At 26.1% G+C, this 19,917-nt stretch overlaps 1 protein-coding gene across 2 annotated transcripts in view; it reads right to left on the bottom strand.

The window, feature by feature from the left end:
* Positions 1-15,492, bottom strand: part of LOC105366924 (ubiquitin-conjugating enzyme E2 S-like) — a 29,101-nt gene extending 13,609 nt beyond the window's left edge. The window contains exons 1-4 of one of the 2 annotated variants that reach the window (XM_011505528.1): positions 15,234-15,492; positions 13,124-13,271; positions 9,374-9,564; positions 6,335-6,463 (exon numbers count right to left, since the gene is read on the bottom strand). In XM_011505528.1, coding sequence (XP_011503830.1) covers positions 6,335-6,463; positions 9,374-9,564; positions 13,124-13,271; positions 15,234-15,251 — 486 coding nt within the window. In that variant the 5' untranslated portion in view covers positions 15,252-15,492. The remainder of the gene's footprint in view (positions 1-6,334; positions 6,464-9,373; positions 9,565-13,123; positions 13,272-15,233) is intronic. The other variant, XM_011505529.1, reaches the window with a different exon arrangement.
* Between the last annotated feature and the right edge of the window lie 4,425 nt (positions 15,493-19,917).

Genomic DNA, 19,917 nt, shown 5'->3' with positions numbered 1-19,917 from the left:
TACAGTAAATTATGTAGTAAATGTTATAAAAAGTATTTATTAAATTAATGGTACTTTAACAAATAAACATAATACATAATATATATATATATATATATATATATATATGTTGCTTGTGTTTATGTATATCTATATAAATATCAAAATAATACTCACATAAAAACATTTAATAATACACAATGTATTTTATAAAATAAATAATATAGGCATATAATGGTTTCAATATATCTTTATTACAAAATATATCTAAGCATCTGCAGAATTTACAATCGTTTAAGCGTTCTTTTCTTATCCTTTAGTAACTTTTTTTTTTCTGCAGACAGTTTCTTATCGCCACTGTATTTTTTTGAGAAAGAACTTTCAATATCTGAGGTATTACAGGTATCCAAGTTATTTTTTATTGGTTTAGATATTTTCTAAGGAAAAAAAGTTAAATATACGAATAAAAACGAAAAAATAAAAGTAATTAAAATTATATATTTTATTTAATATAGTGATACTAATTGTCTGTAGTAATAAGTACTTTTAAAAAGTATGAGTACATATTATAAAATTCATATTAAAAATTTAGAAAAAATAATTAGATATTAAATTTAGTTTCACAGTTAACTTAAATATAAGACGAAAATTACTTCAATACAATTAGGAATTATATTGTTATATTAATGTACAAAAGATGTATTAAATAATTATTTTCTGTCAAAATATAATATTCTACAATAATCATGGATAATAGTATCTGAAAACCATAAATATTTAATACTTGTTTTTTTTAAATATAAATCTGCTGAAATATTGTATAGATTATACAATATATCAATATTTCAATACTTTATAACGAACAATTACTATTTGATCAATCGGCGGATCATAAAAAGATGTTGAGTGGTAGTGACCTATATTAGGTGTTTATAATCCATACAAAGAAAATAATATTGAGATATAGTGATTTTGCAGAAACTGTACATTCATTTAATGTATATTGTGTGAAGTAAATTAAAGATTAGTCACTATAGAATTATTCAAATTTCTTTTTGTAACTGAAATTCGTAAACAATATATTGAACTGATAGTCAATAACTGATTAAAGCGAATGTCGAATATCTAACGTTACAAAAAGATTATTCTCGTTATGACTGATAATGATCACTCATAACTTTCGAATGAAGAATTTTTAATTCTTTTTCAAATGCTCTCTTACCTATACTGTATTGAATAACTGTGAGGATACCTTTTAAATAAGCTATGTTAGCAAAATTACTAATTTTTTGTATTTATTTATTTCAAAAATTTAATCAAATCTTGCTGATAATAACTTTAAAATATGAGTCAAGCGATAAAAGACTTCCGTAAGCTGGTTTCTTCTCGTAATTATTTTTGAATACTTAAAGGTACAATTTATGAAAATTACAAACCCGTAAATAATAAGTATTATCAGTTTTTAATTTACATAATTTATGAATTCTTTTCATTATCACTATCATAAATTTTATGACATGTAATAAACCAAATCTTTAAATCAATAATTAAAAGTAGCTTTATTTACATAATAAGTATAAATTTGCCGATGAAGAGCAAGCTCAGTCATTCAGAAATTGACACAGAAATATTCATTACAGACTTTTACTTGAATATAATTCCTATCTTCCAAATGAGAGGAGAATTATGAGTTAAATTACACTCCTGAATAACTACGCACGTTTTATCCTAAACAGATTTGAGAAACTATAGTTTGTAAATAACATGCTAACACAGATGTAATTAGTAAAGTAAATTCTGAATATCTAAATATAATACAGGCGTAATATGATAAAGAATTGATTTCATAGTAATCCTAAGTTGTATTCATAATGAGTAACGGAGAAGTTTTTAATGATAAATTATTATAATGGTATTTTAGATTACGAATAGAAAGTATATTAAATTTATAAAGTATTGAAATTAACTGGCAATAATTTCATCAGTGAAGATAATTGTACACATTATATGCAAAATACATCGGGAACACAAGTGATTTAAATTAAAAGTTATAATTAAAGATATAACAGGAAATATATAGTATATATAGCAATAATAAAAGTTTGACAATATCAACCAATTAAATAATGACAAATAAGACACTGACTGCCTTTGTAGAGAAAGGTGATCTTTTATTCATCACAACTGCAATCCGTTAAACTAATTTAAATGCAGCTGTTTATTGACATTCATAATTCATCATGATGACAACCAAAAATAGGTGCGATCTTCAATTTTTTTATATCATCTATATTAAACTATTTTAATACAATCTTGTTATAAAAATATATTCTTTTTGTTTTATGTTGACATAATTTTTGTATTGAATATTGTTCGAAATATAGTGATATAATTCTTGGCTCGAACTGCCAATGCTTCAATAGCTTCGTTTGCCGTCCTAGCAGACGCCCGGGATGAAGATAGATGGAAGGGCTTGTACAAGAGTCGTGAGAGTTGATTAATTATATATTTATTACACAATTTATATACACAATTTACATATGGGTGTTGTGGAATCATCTTGAGTCTAATGTGAAGATACGATTTCTTGACCGGTTTCTTGTATGAGGTGTTTCACTACACAAGATGCGCTTGAGATCGATTAATTGATGTTGAATTGAAAGATTCTTAAAGATAAATAATTACTGCACACTCCTTGTCGGAGAGTGTGAGATAATGTTAATGGTCGTGTTGTGTCGGTTTTACCGTCGGCTGGCAATAATTGAGTAGATAGCGCGGAGTTGTGTACTCACAGCGATATTGTAGTTTTAACCTCGTCCAGGGGTGAGTGGGTCACCAGGGCACGCGCCAAAGCAAGTTCGTGCAGGATGATCCTTGTACTCACAGGGATACGGTATTTAGTGCGTTGTGTTCTCTTCAGATTTGGCTTCTCTAGGCGAATTCTCTAGGCAGTTTTCTTTTGCCATGAGTTCCCATTCAATGAGCTTCTGGTCTTAGTTTTCAAAGCAGAGCGCGCCGATTTTCGGCGTTATGTTAAATGTACCCGCCCTTTTCCCACTTCCGAGGAAATTAGGCATGGGGAAGAGCATCGCTGGCGGCAAGGCCTAAAGTGGAAGATTTGTTCCTCTCCAGGACTCATCGTGGTGGGGGTGATTTTTGGTCAAGCGTCTTCGCTTGGCCTATACAAGCAGCAACATTTGGCGTACTTGACAACAATGCATGATATTCTCATAATGTTGTAGGCACACGTACGACGTAGATTGTCGAGCGTCGTATGTGCCGAGAATCGGGTTGCAATGAATTTCAAGAAATGTCTTTCACTCAATGGTTTTCAAATATTTTAATCCTCAAAATATACTCGTATGAACAGTCTAGTCGGGTTTTGATGTTACGTTGCAAGGGTCGTTTATTGCATTCAAAACAATTACGTCTGCAGTACGAAGAGCAATAAAATGGCTGTTTATGAGTGTTCCAGATGTACAAACGTTTTCGAGTCTCCAGCAACCTTGGCGAGACTTTCTTAGATTTTATGTCTGTTCGATAATTCCTTTTTATAATAGCTGTCGAAAGTTTTCTAATGAATATAATTCGAGAGATTTTTCTTTACACACTCGAACAGATATCTACTTTGAAACGTTGAAACCCCAGTTTTCAATCTCTTTTACCCAGCACATTTGTGTTGATTATCATAGTGTACAAAATGTACTAAAAGACCGATTCAAAAGATACAAATTGATGCTGTTGACAACTCAGAGATCACGGGTGTTGTATGATAGCGATGAAAGGTCACAAGTGATCATACATCATGGCTGATGTATATGCTGTTTATTCTGTTATTTATTTGATGACAAGGCTTGACTAGTATTACTATTATTAATTATTGAAATAACTTGTGTAGTGTATTAATGTGTTTGCGGTGGTAAACACACACTCATCTAATGCAGCGTGATGGTTTGAATATGAGCGCAGAATGGCGCGAAGTTTGATTCGTCGACACTCGCGCTGTTTTGATGAGCACGTGCGTAGTTATATATAATAGAGTTATATATAATAGAGATTATAGTTGTAATAGAGCGCAGCACATGTAGTTGTTACATGAGATATACTCATATCGTAGCAAGCGTACCTTGTCCTGATATTGGCGTATTGCAATAAATTCAGATGGAAATAAGAGTTTGAAGGGCTTTTACCTCATGAAGGATACTGCTACGAGCGTTGAATGGTACACTGTGGATTCATAAGCGTCAGGCTTTGAACTAAGGTGAGGGTAAGGCCGGAAAGTCTTGCATCAGTTGATGCGACCTTGACGACGAGTTTGGACTTATTCCAGAGACCTTCTGGGTCGTCTTGGTTGCTTGTCGATAACGTAAATTCTGAATCTTATGTTTTAGTTGATTATTGTAGTGGTGATACTACTTACAAAGACTAATCGTCGACTTGTCTGCGGACTCCGCTAGGTGGATTGCCTTTGATCCTTTTGAACTTGTAACGACAGTTTCTTGAACTGCGTTAATGGACATATGGGAATATGTCGTCGTTCTTCTAGGACGTGTAACGACTGTTGCCTTGAACTGCGTTAATAGACTTCTACTTGACACTTATTTGAATAAGTACTATATCCAGAGTGTTTGAATCTTGAAAAATGCGCCCCTCAAATACATTTGCTGAGCATGAGCTTCACTTAAACCGCTTCCCTTATTTTTCGTCTAATCAGAGACTCCGCCCTTACAGAGCGAGGACAGCACCTCTTGTCGCTTCATAGTTAATTAAGGGTATAGTCGTCTCTTAGTCTTTACGGCAAGAAGATTTCTCGTTGCCTCTGACGTATCTAGCGATAGCATGACAACTTGTTGACAGCGAGAAGGGGGGTTCGTTAGTACATACCGCTTGAAGTGGTTACCGAGCGGAGTGAATTCGTACAGATGCCTAATGAGTAGGTTTTTCCCGCGTTTATTGTCTAGATGGTTGTGAGCAAGAAAGTTTTGAAATCTAAAGACAAATTTACGATGTTGTTTTGCCAGATGTTATATTGCATTGAAAAAAAAGGTCTCGCAATCTCGAACACATAGCATTCGAAATAATTTGACATTTTATTTACGAAATGATAATTAAATTAATATATTTATTAATAGTAACATAATATTATAAACTATACTATAAAAATTGTAACTAAAGATGAATAATAGTATAATGAGAATAACTCCAAGTTATAAGATATACAGAAGCTTATATGTATACATATTGCAAAACTTGTGTTACAATAAATATTATACTATATATTTCCCGAGAATTATTGTATCGCGCATGTTCATTTTTTTATCTTACAAGTTCATTTAGACGATATATTTTTTTCATTTAGCTCTTAACTTATTTTTGTCTTTTATATCTGATATATACTCGGTTTATCTTTTTTAATCACTTAATCTAATAGATATATCCTTTAACATATAGCTTAATTTGATTTTCCCTCATTTCTTGAAATTAATCTTTAATTGGTGTTTTCTTAATTCTTAGATGGGAAAGTTTATTAGACTTTATTTGACTTTTAAAAATGTGAACTTAATTTATCTTGATTTTTAAGTTATTGTTTTTCTCTTTTCAAATCAAGCGTCTAGAGTTCATTTTGATTCTAAAACTACAATCACTGAATCAGTTCTCTAATCCAGTCATTTTGTCTTTCCATACTGCATAATTTACTGAAGCTCTTAGCTGCCATCAATAAGCCTCCATTATTATGCACTTGCTATCATCGTACATCCATCACCATTTATGAGGAATCCGAACATAACATTAATGACATAAACTAATTTTAAAATATGTAAATATTTATTATAGATTACTAACACATTATTTTGCATTCTTATTGTAAAAGCACAAATACATTTCAAATTTGATGCAGATCTAATAACAAAATTAACCATCCTTTTGCGTATCTCTTTGCATTATATTGTTCCTTATAGACAAGAATTTATTGTTTATCATTAAATACGTGTGCGTTTTTCATTTAGTTCTTTAAATGTGTCTATAAGTGACTTTCCAAATCCTCTAGTAAAATCATGTTCTTTAAGGATACATCACTTTTACTTTCCATAAAAAGAAATGCTGAAATGTTTATTATTTTCATTTCTTGACAATACAAGAATTCTCATCGAGGGTCAGATAAAACTGAATCCTGGAGAAAATTTACTATACACATAGATTACTAGTATATTATATTTTTATTGTATAAAGAGTAAATTAAATATATAATACATCATATTCAAATTTCTAAATTATTAATAGATCTGTTTAATTTAATATAAGGTTTTAAAAATATTTCTGATATATTTGTAATTGATGCAATTTATAAACTAACCTGTGCATGTATTTCAGTCATCATTTTAGCTCGTTCAGAATAATCATCATATCGCTCCAATAGTAATTTTCCGGCTTCTTCATTTAAAGCTGATTCTGCATTCGGCATTATCAGAAGACATTTTACTGTCTAAAATACTCAAAATCTTATATAGTATAAAGATGAAATAATTACAAATAATTTATAAAATATTGATAGTATTGTGTATTACTTGATGTAATTGTTTGTTAATTTGTGTTGAGTTTGTTAATTCAAATTTGAATATGGAATACGTAAAGTATGGATTAACAAAAATATTTAGTTTAGTGAGAATGAATAATATAATTTTAATTTAATATACTTATAAAATATATGGTCTAAATAATTCAGAAATTCGTAGCTTATAAAAAGGTCGTATAGTTTGGATTCAAACTAGTAAAATCCATGAAAGAAATTAGTAAGTGAACATGAAAGTCTTATTAGTTTAAAGAGAAGAATAGACAATCAAAGTATCGAGGGGTAAAATACCTTCATAGTATTTATTCAATTTTTTCATTAAACTTCTAGAATGTTTTCAGTCCTGGATAGTCTTATATTATTTTTTAAGTAAATTGTCAAATGAACCATGAGTATTTGCATAGTTTACAATTTACATGTAAAGTTTTATTTTATATTTTAGTGTTTACGTAATATAAATTTTTTTTTCATTAATTTATGTTTTTTTTCTTCGTGAATATAATAATGTATAGCAATGTAAAATAGTGTATTCATTTTTTTCTTGCACTTTTTTGTACTTATAATGTGAAAATCATTTATGTATCAAATTATTGAAATTTAATACTATTCCCCCAACACACATTTGATCTTATTTGTTCTTCCAGCATCCAATAAATGCTACTACTGCAGTATAATTCACTTATCATTTTTTAGTAAGGTAAATTAAAAATATCTTGCTTATAATATATTGAATCTAATTTAAACAAAGAAATAACATAATATAATGCTTGTGATTTTCGTTCTCACTTTTTAATGTGTAAAATAAATCCATCACTTTACTCTTTAGCATATTATGAGTTACGTCATATTATGAGTCTTTGAGATGAATAGGAAATTACAAATTTATTTTTAAATTAATTTATATACAATTGATTAAAAACTGATAAATAATGATGTTGAATAATGTATAATTTATTGAAAAAATTATAAGATAGGCATTAAAATCATTAACTTCAGTGAGCTTTCCCAGAAGCTAAGTTGAAATTTATTAGTAACACTCATCGGCGTTATCGAAATTTGTCATTCTTTTATCTTAACATGTCTGACTCAATTTCTATTTATCTCCGTTGTATATTTTATTTGATAGTATTCCTCAAAGAAATTTTGCATACAATTGTGGACTTTTGTTATATATATATGTACATAAATATTTGTACATATATTTTAAATACAAAAAATTTAAATTCTTTAAAAATGCAATAAGTTATTAATATATTTTTATCTATTTTGTATGCCATTACTGGTATGAAATAAACGTTATCAATTTTTGAAGTTTAATATCTCAATTGCCTATCAATGACTATATAAATAAATATTTTAAAACCGTAACTGTTATTATTAATTTACTGTTTATAAATTTTTATATTTTTCATTGTAATTATTTGTTAATAAAAGATTTTCAAATTTATAATTGATAGATTTTTAATTGATATTTGTATTTTTTACAAAGTAAAAACTGTAAGTGAAAAAATCAAAGAATAAAACATGTCCATATAAATGATAAGAACGAAAACATCGAATAAGCTTGTGATTGATTATAAGGTCTCTTAAGAAATGAAATTATAAAATAAAACATGAAAGTATATTGTTTTGATATATATATTCTATTATAATGATTTATGGTGTATTTTCTAACAAATTTTCTTTAAAAATGTAATTTTTATCTTTACTATTATAATATATAATGGTTTTAAAACAAACTGTATATTGTAAATATCTATTAAATTATTATTAATCTCCTAACTATATTTATATTATTGGTACAGTGTATCAATAATATACACAAGCACTGTATAAAAATCTTAAATATGTTAACTTTTATGTATTTATTACAAAGCATGAAATCTCTAAGGCTTAGGAATGAAGTAAACATTAAGACTTATACTAAAATAGAATATTAACTATTATATTTGTAAAAATTAATTCTCACAATATATAATAATTTTATGACAAAAACTTTCTGTGAATAATTTTATATGGAATCTTAGAAGAAACCTGATATTGATTTAATAGTTTATTATTAATTTATTATGATAACTACTAAATTTATAAATTTTTCGAAAATTGTGTGATTAATCTAATGATGTAAAAGAGTACCAAGAGTGTTATGTAAGTAATGATGTAAAATAACACCTAGAACGTAATGACACTAAAGGGTCAGTTACAATTATAAAGCATGAATATCACTAATTTTATACTGAAGTATAAATATCACTAGACAAAGTAACTCAGCGTTACTAAAATAATTGATTTTCGCAGAGCCGCTTGATTTAGACTATCACTAAATACTACTTTACATTTTTTATTTTTCGGTCAATATTTAATATATTTGAGAGAAGACGTACATTCAACAAAGAAATTATTATATTATGGAGCATATCACATTTTATATAAATTTTTCTGAATTATTTTCCTCAAGAACTTCAGCAATATAATTTATTCATTTTATGAGATAATGTGGATGAGATGTGTTTCAATGTGTCAATGTAATCAATGTATATCTTCGAATAATTATTTTAATTATCTTTTAGTTTAACAGTAATTTGCTCCCTCTTATTTTTGTTACTGCTAGATCAAATAATGTGAATAGGTAGTCCCAAATATCTATAAGATACATTTATCAATATATTTAATTCGACAGTCATTTATTTATTCTTTACTTTTGTGATACTCTTATCTCTATGTTCATTTTTTTATTTTTAGATATTTAAAGTAATTTAATTATATTTAATTAAAATTTAACTTATTTATAAATAATCAATTAATGACATATTCACAACCTACCAAAAGTATATGCTTTATTCCAAGATCTGATCTCCAGTCCTTTTTAAGTGTATTAACACATATCTCTCCATTTTTCGCCACATTTGGATGAAAAATTTTTGTTAAAAAAAATGCTTTTGGTGGACCTTGTGGATAATCTTTACCAAGAGTTAATTTTATTCTGAAAGAACCACTAAAGTATGGCGTCCCTGCTACAATAACAAAATAATAATGAACGGATTGCAATACCATTATTTATTATGATATAAAGATTTGATATTATGATATAGATTTTTAAACAAAATTATTTAAAAAATATTGTAAATATTTTATAAATGTTTATATAGAGTAAACATTGAATAAATTTTTATATATAATTAATATATTTTTATACTCAACTATTAAATTTATTAGAATTTACAAATGTAACATACTAATACGTCTTTGATTTTAAACATTCAAAATATCTAGCACGCAAAGAAGCTCTAAAAATATTTTATTTATTTTATGAAGTAAAACAGATATATAATGTATCTCAATTTTTAATTGAAAAACAACTGTTTTAAAAATCCATTTACAAATCTATTTTTTTCTAAGATGATTTTCTGTAACTCTGTAACACTTAAGCATTTACCAATTTAAACATTTTATTTCGTTGTTTTTTCAAAATTAATAGAAATGATAAACATATTTTTGTTATTATTATTGAATTTATTGTAATTTTTTTAAATATATGCAGAGTACATATAAGATTCATTTATAGTCATAAAAAATGTCAAAAACTAATTATTAGAATTTGAATATCTGCGTATGGAACGTTTTCTGATCATTCTTATAATTGGTTTATAATTAATTGGATGGTATGATGGACCATTGTAACAAGAATAAGAAAGAGTGAATAAACGAACTTGAAACAAAATAGGCCGATGATTCATCATCTTTGATGACTGAAAGTAGAATCGTGGATAAAAATGCAATTTTTAATAAATTATTACATTGATCATAACGTACATTAATAGCAACGTAATATTTTCAGTTCCCTTTTTGCTTGAAAAGAAATTCGGTATACATATTTTCTTAGAAATTAATGAACTATCTAATAATGTATTTAATTAAATGGCTAATTTAATATACTTGTATCTATAAATTACATGTTTGAACCTATACAACCGATTTTAACCGACAATAAACTATATTTTTTACTAATGTATTTTTATTAAATTTTTAATCATTTTGTAGTAAAACAAATTATATAGTTTAAAGATTTGCCAGTGGATAAAGTCACTTATAAATAATATTTAATAAAATATTTTATTAATCTATCAAAATCTCAGTAATATTGAGGAAGATTATATATATGAAAATTATTAATAAATTATCATATTTAAAAAAAAACAAGTGATAAATTATAAGTTAACTCAATTTAAAATGGTTTCTATTAATAAAATTAAATATTATATAGACAACTTAAAATTCGTATATAAAAACACCACTCCAAATTACTACTCAATTAGGGTTATGTAGGCAAAAAATATTTTATATAAAATATTTAGTTTTTAATTAAGTTTATATCAAGAATTTTTAATAACTATATACAACTGATTTAGAAAATATAGTTTTAAAAAAACCTTATATCTAAAATCTTTTATTGTACGTAAAATATATATTTTTAATTTTATAGAATTATATATTGTATATAAAAAATACTATTCATGTGAGTATTTATAAGATATGAATTTGTTGTTTTAACCAAGACTATATTTTACTTACAATTACAAGGATAATATCTAATTATTGTAGTTTGAAATATTTATGATTATTGAAATTACAATTGTAATTTCCAATTAACACTTTTTTAATATATAATTATATAAACTCCTCTTAGATATTGAAATTATTAAGTTCATACGTACTCAAATATCCAACTTTAACAATAATTTAATTATAGTGTTTGTCATATAATAATATAATTAATTGTTTAATTATTCAAAAACTAGTTTAAAAACTATAAAATTAACTGATATATTATAAAAGTATTTTTATATAGACATAATTATCATGAAAATACTTGAATTGGTTAATTAAATTTTTAGTATTTGCTCTTTTTTTATACTTGCTATATAGTTAGCTTTATTAAATAATTTCATTTTTAAATGAGTACTGGAATACGTGCATAATAACACTAAAAAGTGTATATTTATATTATTAATATTCGCAATGACTACTATGAAAGTTTAATTGCTCAATATTCTCTTGCATTCTATTCTATATTATTTAAGAAATTGCTAAATAGAATGTTAATGTATAAGATCAAATTGTGTAAATGAAATATATTCAATGAGGAAGCGATGAATAACATGAAAGTATTGTCATAATAAGTAAAAATTATAATTAATTAGAAATAGAAAATATAATAATTAGAAACACTAATTAATTAGATATGATGAAAACAACTAGCTTTGGTAATAGATTTAATAAATGTGACAATGGTTATTTTAATATAAACCATTTTAATTTGACTATAATTTTCAAGTATTATCCAACGAATCTAGTTCTACTTAAAAACTATTACAAAAGCTAAGTCAATTGTTTGTTTTTAAAGAGAATCGAAAGTTGATGCATATGTTACTTTAGAATGTTCTATTTATAAACAGTCTATCATAGCCATTGAAAAACTAGAGTTTAGAAAGTTTGGTAATTAAGATAATTTTGCAGTAATCTTACAGTAATCTTTCTGTTATAAAAAACACTAACTATTTTATGTATGTATAGAAATATAAGCAAAAATAAAAAATTATAAAAACAAAGAGTATTCAAATTAACATCAATTAATAGTTAAATTCAAAGCACAACTTTGTTATTTAATTTTCAAATCTATCAAAGAAGAATTAATTTTCATCTTGTTAATCAAGACTTATAGTAGTATATGTATAATAATTTAAATTATAATATATTTAATAAATACATTATACTTTGTATTAACGTAAAAATTTTGATCCATTCTTAATGAAGCATGAGTTTATTAATAATATTCTATCGACGGTATTTTATTTCTTTAAAATAAAAATAGACTTTAGTTAATGTTTCCTTGAATTTGAATATAGAAATTCTTATAAATTTCTTTAGCTTACTATTTAAATTTAGATATTTATATTTTGCAATATGACCCAATTTACATTGACATTATGGTAACTTATGGAAGTAAAATAAATTTAAACGAAAATTATAGAGCATTTGTAGGTTATAATTATCAAGTGGATTGCTTAAACCGAGTCAAATATTTGATATTGTACAGAAGGTTAAAAATATATGGAGTAGGAATGTAGAATACAATACAAAAATTTAATAAATATAAATAGAAAAATTATGGATGGGGGCTAAATATTTATAATTAAAAGTATAATTTATATTTTATCCATAATAAAAAATGCCTCTTATATTTCAAAATATATTATTTTAATATCATTGCCTCTTTTAAAATATACTTGTTGACCAGATGTTATATTTCTAAATCAAACTTTCTAATTTAGAGCTCGTGTAAATACAAAAAACGAGCAATCCAAGTTTTTTCAGATAAATTTATCCATGTCGCTCAGGTCTAAGTGTTAAAAGAGATCCAGTAATATAAATTTACTTTTCTTATTAACAAAAAGCAATAGAAATAGTATTGCTCTATTTAAAAGTATTGTATGAATATCCTAAACTTAAAAATGTATAATAATTATTGAAAGTAATAGTTGTATTATAATAAGTAAGTGTTTTATAACTAACCTGGTCCATCAATTATAGCCTGTACATCTGTAATATTTTCTTCATTTAATACAATTTGTATTCCTTCAGGTGGATGTATACGTAATTCATTAATTTCTCTAACTACCTGGCGGGTAATTTGTGGTGTAAGATTTTCTACATTGGATACCTGAATATTTCATATATTAGCAATCAATTATAAAAATTGTTGGGAAAACAAAAGCAATTATAATAAATTTTTAATAAAAATAATTGTTACTTGTATTTGTTTAAAAATATGTTTGTAAAATTAAATTTTCACAAAAATATTTTTGTGTACAACCATGACTAAAAAGTATTGTTTTATTGTTACACTTTGTATGATACACAAAAAGAATACATACTCATTATACTACAATTTTTGTGATAATTTTGAAAAAAATTATAATTTAAATTTAAAAAAGTATGTTAGAGCTGTCAAATATAAAGATATTTGTAAAATTTTAATTAATTTTAATAATTTAATGAAATAATACACTTTTACATTTATAAAGCTATATCTTGATTTCTAAATAATGCACATTCATTTCATAATTACATAGCACCACATACAAGATGTTCTCTTTTTCTCTTTTCATATTTAAAAAATATAATAATGAATTCTTAAACTTTTACTATTTATAAATTTTTACAACAAAAGTAGAATTTTCAATTTCAAATTGTGAAATCATGTGTAATTCTTTTCCGTAGTTAGGTTTCTAAATAATAGATTGCATAAGTGAGGGATAGAAATATTACTAGTTTAAATCTAGCTTTAATTCAATGAATACTCATTTTGGAAAACAGTTTATATTTACAATTTTAATAATTTAAAAAAAAATATTTTGAATATATATTTACATAAATGTATTTTGATAATACAAATGACGTGAATATTACTTATAGTGAAATATTGTTTAATTATAAAAAAAATAATATATAAAAACATATTTTGTTTTTAAGATATAAATATTTCAATTTAACTACAAATGATATTTGATATAATAATTACTTTTAATATTATTATAGTATCATTGTCATAGTAAATATAATATATTAATAACATAATTAATTTTTTAATTATATAATAATTATTAATTACAGTATATTTAATATTATTATATGAAATTCTAATTTTACAAAAGTCTAATTTAAAATTTTCACATTTAATATATTTTTATTTTTAATTTAAATTATTCATAATTTACATTCAATACAATACATACAATACAATACATAATAAAAATCAATACAATAAATACAATATAAATTTGAATATCACATTTCAAAGGTTAAAATACAATATGTAATAACATTATTTTATAATTTATGTACATGAATATTTGACAATTATTGATTTTTATAACATTTTTAACATTTTTAAGAGTTTCTTTGCTTTTAAAGTCTTAAATTATTTTTGTTAATATCGCTTAATAATTTTGGTAGATATATTTATTAATAATTTTACATATTTAATACATACATATACCTTCAGATATTACAATAAATAAAAATATAATTTCATAAATATATTATTAAGCTAAAATCAAGAATTAAATTAATTTTGAAACTTATTATTATTTAAATAATACTATATATATATATATACTGTATACCTGTTTCTTCTACAATTAAGTATAATTATTTTGATTGTTAGATATACGTATCATTATTTAAAATTAGGAATATATTTTTTTATTTTTAATATAAACTATTGCCTTTAACTTTCAATTTGAAGTATCTTGTGAACTTTAACGTAAAGTAAAATAGTAAAAATTAATAATTTTAATAGTATATTTTAAAAGTTAATAGTATAAATAAATTAATTTAAGTTTAAAAATGAGATAATAATTATAAATTATTATAAATATATATAAAATTTATTTTCGGTCTAATTTTTTTAACGTAGAGTCAAGTCTTATTTCTTAGTTTTTTACTAATATATTTATTAAAATATATTAAAATTTTATTCAATATCAAATAGTAAAAGTTCTGTAAAATTTATTAAAATTAAATAAATGAAAACGAATCGTAATTACTTAAATAATTAAATCCAATTAGTAAATTAAATTATATTACATTATATCGAAAACAAAACAAAAATTTCACTTACAGAATTTACAACTGCCATTATTATCAACTAGGTAGATACTAAACAATTTTAGGAAAACAATATTAAATATCTTGTAACAATAACTACTTCTAAAGATTAATTAGGTTATAATATCATTATAGTTAAAACTGCATCAAAGTATATAAGACGGGTGGCCTTATCACGTGACTAACTTAGGTTTACAGTTGTCACTATCAATTTATAAATTTAGAAACTGATCAAAGTAGAAGCTGATGCGATTCTTATATGGATTATTATATAAATTAAAACAAGAAATTCATTAGTATCAAAAATACTTTTTGCAGCAATTAAAATTGTAGAAGAATTAAAATTTTATATTAATAATGGTGAATATTAAAATTAAATAAGTCACGCGACGTATTGAATGCATATGAACTTGCATGTTTCTAAATGCTTGATATATATATATATATATATATATATATATATGTTTATGAATATATGCCTGAGATAAAATAATTTGTATCTATTTATAATAAGAAATTATGTAGAATGAGTTAGATAAATATATTATTATAATTGTATATAATTGTTTATTATATATAAATACGTCATTTCATTCTAACTGTTTTCCCGAGGTTTAAGTATATTGTTCGTATAAACTACTATTTTGGAATTCAATTTCAGTTATAATATAATTACTGTGGGCTACTTATAATTTTAACGATAAATTCTTAGTTAATATCAGAGCAAATAAGGAATGTAAAGTTCATTTTAGAGGAGTTCCTTTAAAGAATTTATAAATGTGTCAATGTTAACTTCATTAATTTTTCAACATTTGTACTTTGTATTATTTTAATAAATGATGAAATTTATATATGAAAATAGAATTATGAATATTCGAAAACCATTACTTTTCTTTATTGTTTTGTTTAATTGTGCTAATTTCAAAATAAATTCAATTAATATTTCTAAAACATTAATATAATAGAATGTACAAATAATGGAAGAATACTTTTAAATATAAAAAAACTGATTATTTTGATTATAAACTTATTCTTATGCAAAGAATTTGAGGTACCTTTACACCTCTTACTAGTTCAATCAAGCACTCCTCACGACAGGCTCGCTATTCTACCTACAATCGCTATTACCACCATAAGCAGCAACGCATCACGAATGTTCCTTACGATTACGACTACATCGGCTCTCAACGCCCACGTAAGCAGCAACGCATCATGAACGTTTCTTACGACTACAACTACATCGGCTCTCAACGCCTACGTAAACAGCAACGCATCACGGACGTTCCTTACGACTGCAACTACATCAACTCTCAACACCCACGTAAACAGCAACGCATCACGAACGTTCCTTACGACTACAACTACATCGGCTCTCAACGCCTACGTAAGCAACAACGCATCACGGACGTTCCTTACGACTGCAACTACAACTACTCCTGTCACCTACATAATCAGCAACGCACACGTACGTTCATCACTACCACAACTACATCGGTTCTCACGATCACCTAAGAAGTGACGCACCACGAACGTCACTCACAACCACAAGTATAAGGGCGGTCCAAAGCCCACGTAAGTAACGCACACTACCGATATTTACTCTACACCACGCGATCCAACCCCCCACTCACGTATTCAGCGACCCAACACGGACGTCCTCCCCACCACATCGACAGCAGAGGCGCTCACGCTACACCGGCGGCAAGAGCCGTATCGTCCGACTCTCCCCTCCAGTGCGCGTCTACCACTACAGCAATTCATCCTGCAAGTGGAAGGAATCGCGCCTCACTATGCATTGCATTGCCCCTTCCACTTGCCAGCAACACTACCATCCACTATCATAAGGAGGTTAAAGTCTGATCCCAGACATTTTGGTAGGAAATTGTAAGTTGAATAATTTTAGCGTTATTATCTGTTCTTGGATTTTCTGATTGCTTGAGTACGTTTTACTTGACTTGTTCTTTATTGATAAGATAAGTGATTGGGCCTTGCCGGCGTCGTCTTTTTAACAACTTCTCTCGGCTACGCGGTGGTCGGCGAGAATTCCCTCCTTTTTGGCGTCTCTAATGAGAGCTTTCCTGTAGCTTATGGCGTCGCCAAGATCTCTCCTTCTTAGTGTGTCCAATCAGAAGTCTCCTTTAGTTTATGGTATATTCAGTTAAAGTGTTTCATAAGTGGTGGGGTCTCCCACCGGTACGTCTTTTCATGATGGAGGCTCCAATGAGATCGGTTCTTACTCGAATCCCCTCCATAATAGGGGACTTGATGCCGCGCTCTTCCCTCCATCATAGTAGCGTCGCATGTAAATCTCATGCGCATTGCGCAAAAATAGAAAACCATGTTTACAATGTATGTTTTGTAAACATTTGAACTCATGCGATTAGAGGATTAATTTCCTCAAGAAATACCGTTATTATTATGTTGCATTAGTTTATTTGTTACGAGTTATTTGATTTTATTTCAGTATATTATAATTTAAAACGAAAAAATAATACCATATTTTTAGTTGATAAGTAATTAAATTTTCTTAGATTTTTTAAATATTAAATTCTCGGATATCAGAATTTTCGTGTAATTATTATGTTTTGGTTTCATATTGTCTACAATGTTTATATGGCTTCGAATAGTAACATCGCTCGGAATTCTCCAAATTTCTTAAATCTTGTTTTTTCTTTGTTTTCAGCTGAATAAGCTGCTGCGTGGATATATAAGGCAATCACGCGATGAGTCTCACACTCTCTCAGTGAAACTCTTTCAGAAAAACTCTCTTAGTGAAATTCTCTCATTGTAACCCTCTCAGTGAAGACGCCACGGAACGAACAAGCCTTCAGTTTTCGTGTGCGTATTCAACAAGCTCATTGTAATTTAGTCAGTAAAACACTTATCAGTCATTACGCTATTCAGCCAGTGATTTTTGTCCTGCACTCACTCAATGAAGCTATCCCAAAGAATACACGTTTTAATTATCAAGTGTGCTACAATTTACAATCAGTCAAGGGTGCTGACTGCATTATGAAAAATCATATGGCTACAACAAACATAGTTTCAAGGTATGTGCATACATACACTTTGAGGCCACACATCTTATACAGGCGTGTGTGCATACATATTTTGAGGCCACACGTCCTATAGTGAAGTGTGCACATACATACACTTTGAGGCCACACGTATGATACTGGTGTGTGAGCATATTCCTGTTAATCCTTACAAAATTAGCAGAGACCACGACATCGTCACCTTCAAAGATCAACTACATTCTTGAGACAAGATAGAGCTTACACTCTTCTGTGAGAAGTAAATGCTGCTTATTATTAATGTAACTGTTAATAAACCATATGTTAACGAAGTTTGCACATAGTACACATTTTTACAACTCTTCTACTTGACTCCCACCCAAGCATCTGCTAGGGCAACCGGCAAATTATTAAAGCTATCGAAACATTTGAAGGATCGAACCAGGAAATAATACCACTTTCGAACAGTATTCAAATATTTAAAATGGGATACAAGAATTACATAAGTTATGATTATAAATTGCTCTATATAAAAAGTAAATATTAAAAAGATTAATATTGATATTCTAGAATAAAGCGCTCAATATGAAAAATAAATTAAACGGAAACTGAAGTAAAACAGGAAAAATAAGTAGGAAATAAAGATTACAATATTGAAATATTACAACTTCCAAAGACGTTTCGAAAATGCGGGAATATAGGAAACTATTTTAGAAAAATAATAGTATTTATAGAATCAAATAAAGTAACTTTCAGTTAAAAATTTTTTTATAATACTGTTTTCTATGGTGAAGATTTCTATTTCAAAAATATAAATTATCTTTTAAGGACTGTTTATCAAAATTGTAACTTTGAAATTCGACTTATTTAAGAGTAATTTACAGTATAAACAGGTTTGAGTAATACTAATACTGGAAAAATATTGTTCCTAATTATGAATAGCTAGAAATTTTTTTTGAATTTACATATATTTTTGTATTTAAATATAAATTAATTAATAAAAAAAAATAATTTATATATTTATCTACTCCTATTAACAAATGGCAAATTATATATATAATGTATTGAAATCTGTGTATTAAACTGTGTTGAAACAATGGCCTCATTATAAGAAACTTTATGTCAATGAGTATTACCTCTATTTCGGTAAACATGTTATAAGAATCCTTCGAGAGATTATGAAATATAAATGGTAACAAATATGTCAGTACATCAGCAAACAATAAGATTAATTTTTTAGTTGATATACGCAATTAAAATTCTAATTTTATTACTTATTTAGTCACGAATTTATTAACAAAATTTATTTGAAAACTACGTATTTTGATTTATTTTTTTTTTAATTTTAGACTATAAATATATAATATACATAAGTATTTTCAATATTATTTAATAATATTATATTTAATTACTATAAAAAAATGGTACCACACACATAACTTTTAAATACAATATCATTTATATAAATTAATAAGAATTTTTATAATAAAATAGAAATATTTATATAAAAAATTAAAAACTTTTTTTAATTTTAATTTTAATTTATTTTTTTTATTTATAATTATTTTAACTATAATAATTATTCGTGTAAACTTATCATATTTCACTGATTGACATAACTATATTTAAAATTCGCGCAAATTGCTACGAAGATTCTGTGTTGATTTGAAAAAGTTAGTTTGT

The sequence above is a fragment of the Ceratosolen solmsi genome, unplaced genomic scaffold, assembly GCF_000503995.2.
Source record: "Ceratosolen solmsi marchali unplaced genomic scaffold, CerSol_1.0 scaffold54, whole genome shotgun sequence".
NCBI lineage: Eukaryota > Metazoa > Arthropoda > Insecta > Hymenoptera > Agaonidae > Ceratosolen > Ceratosolen solmsi.
The sequence above is the reverse complement of the archived record's forward strand: the minus strand, read 5'-3'. Positions and strand labels throughout refer to the sequence as shown.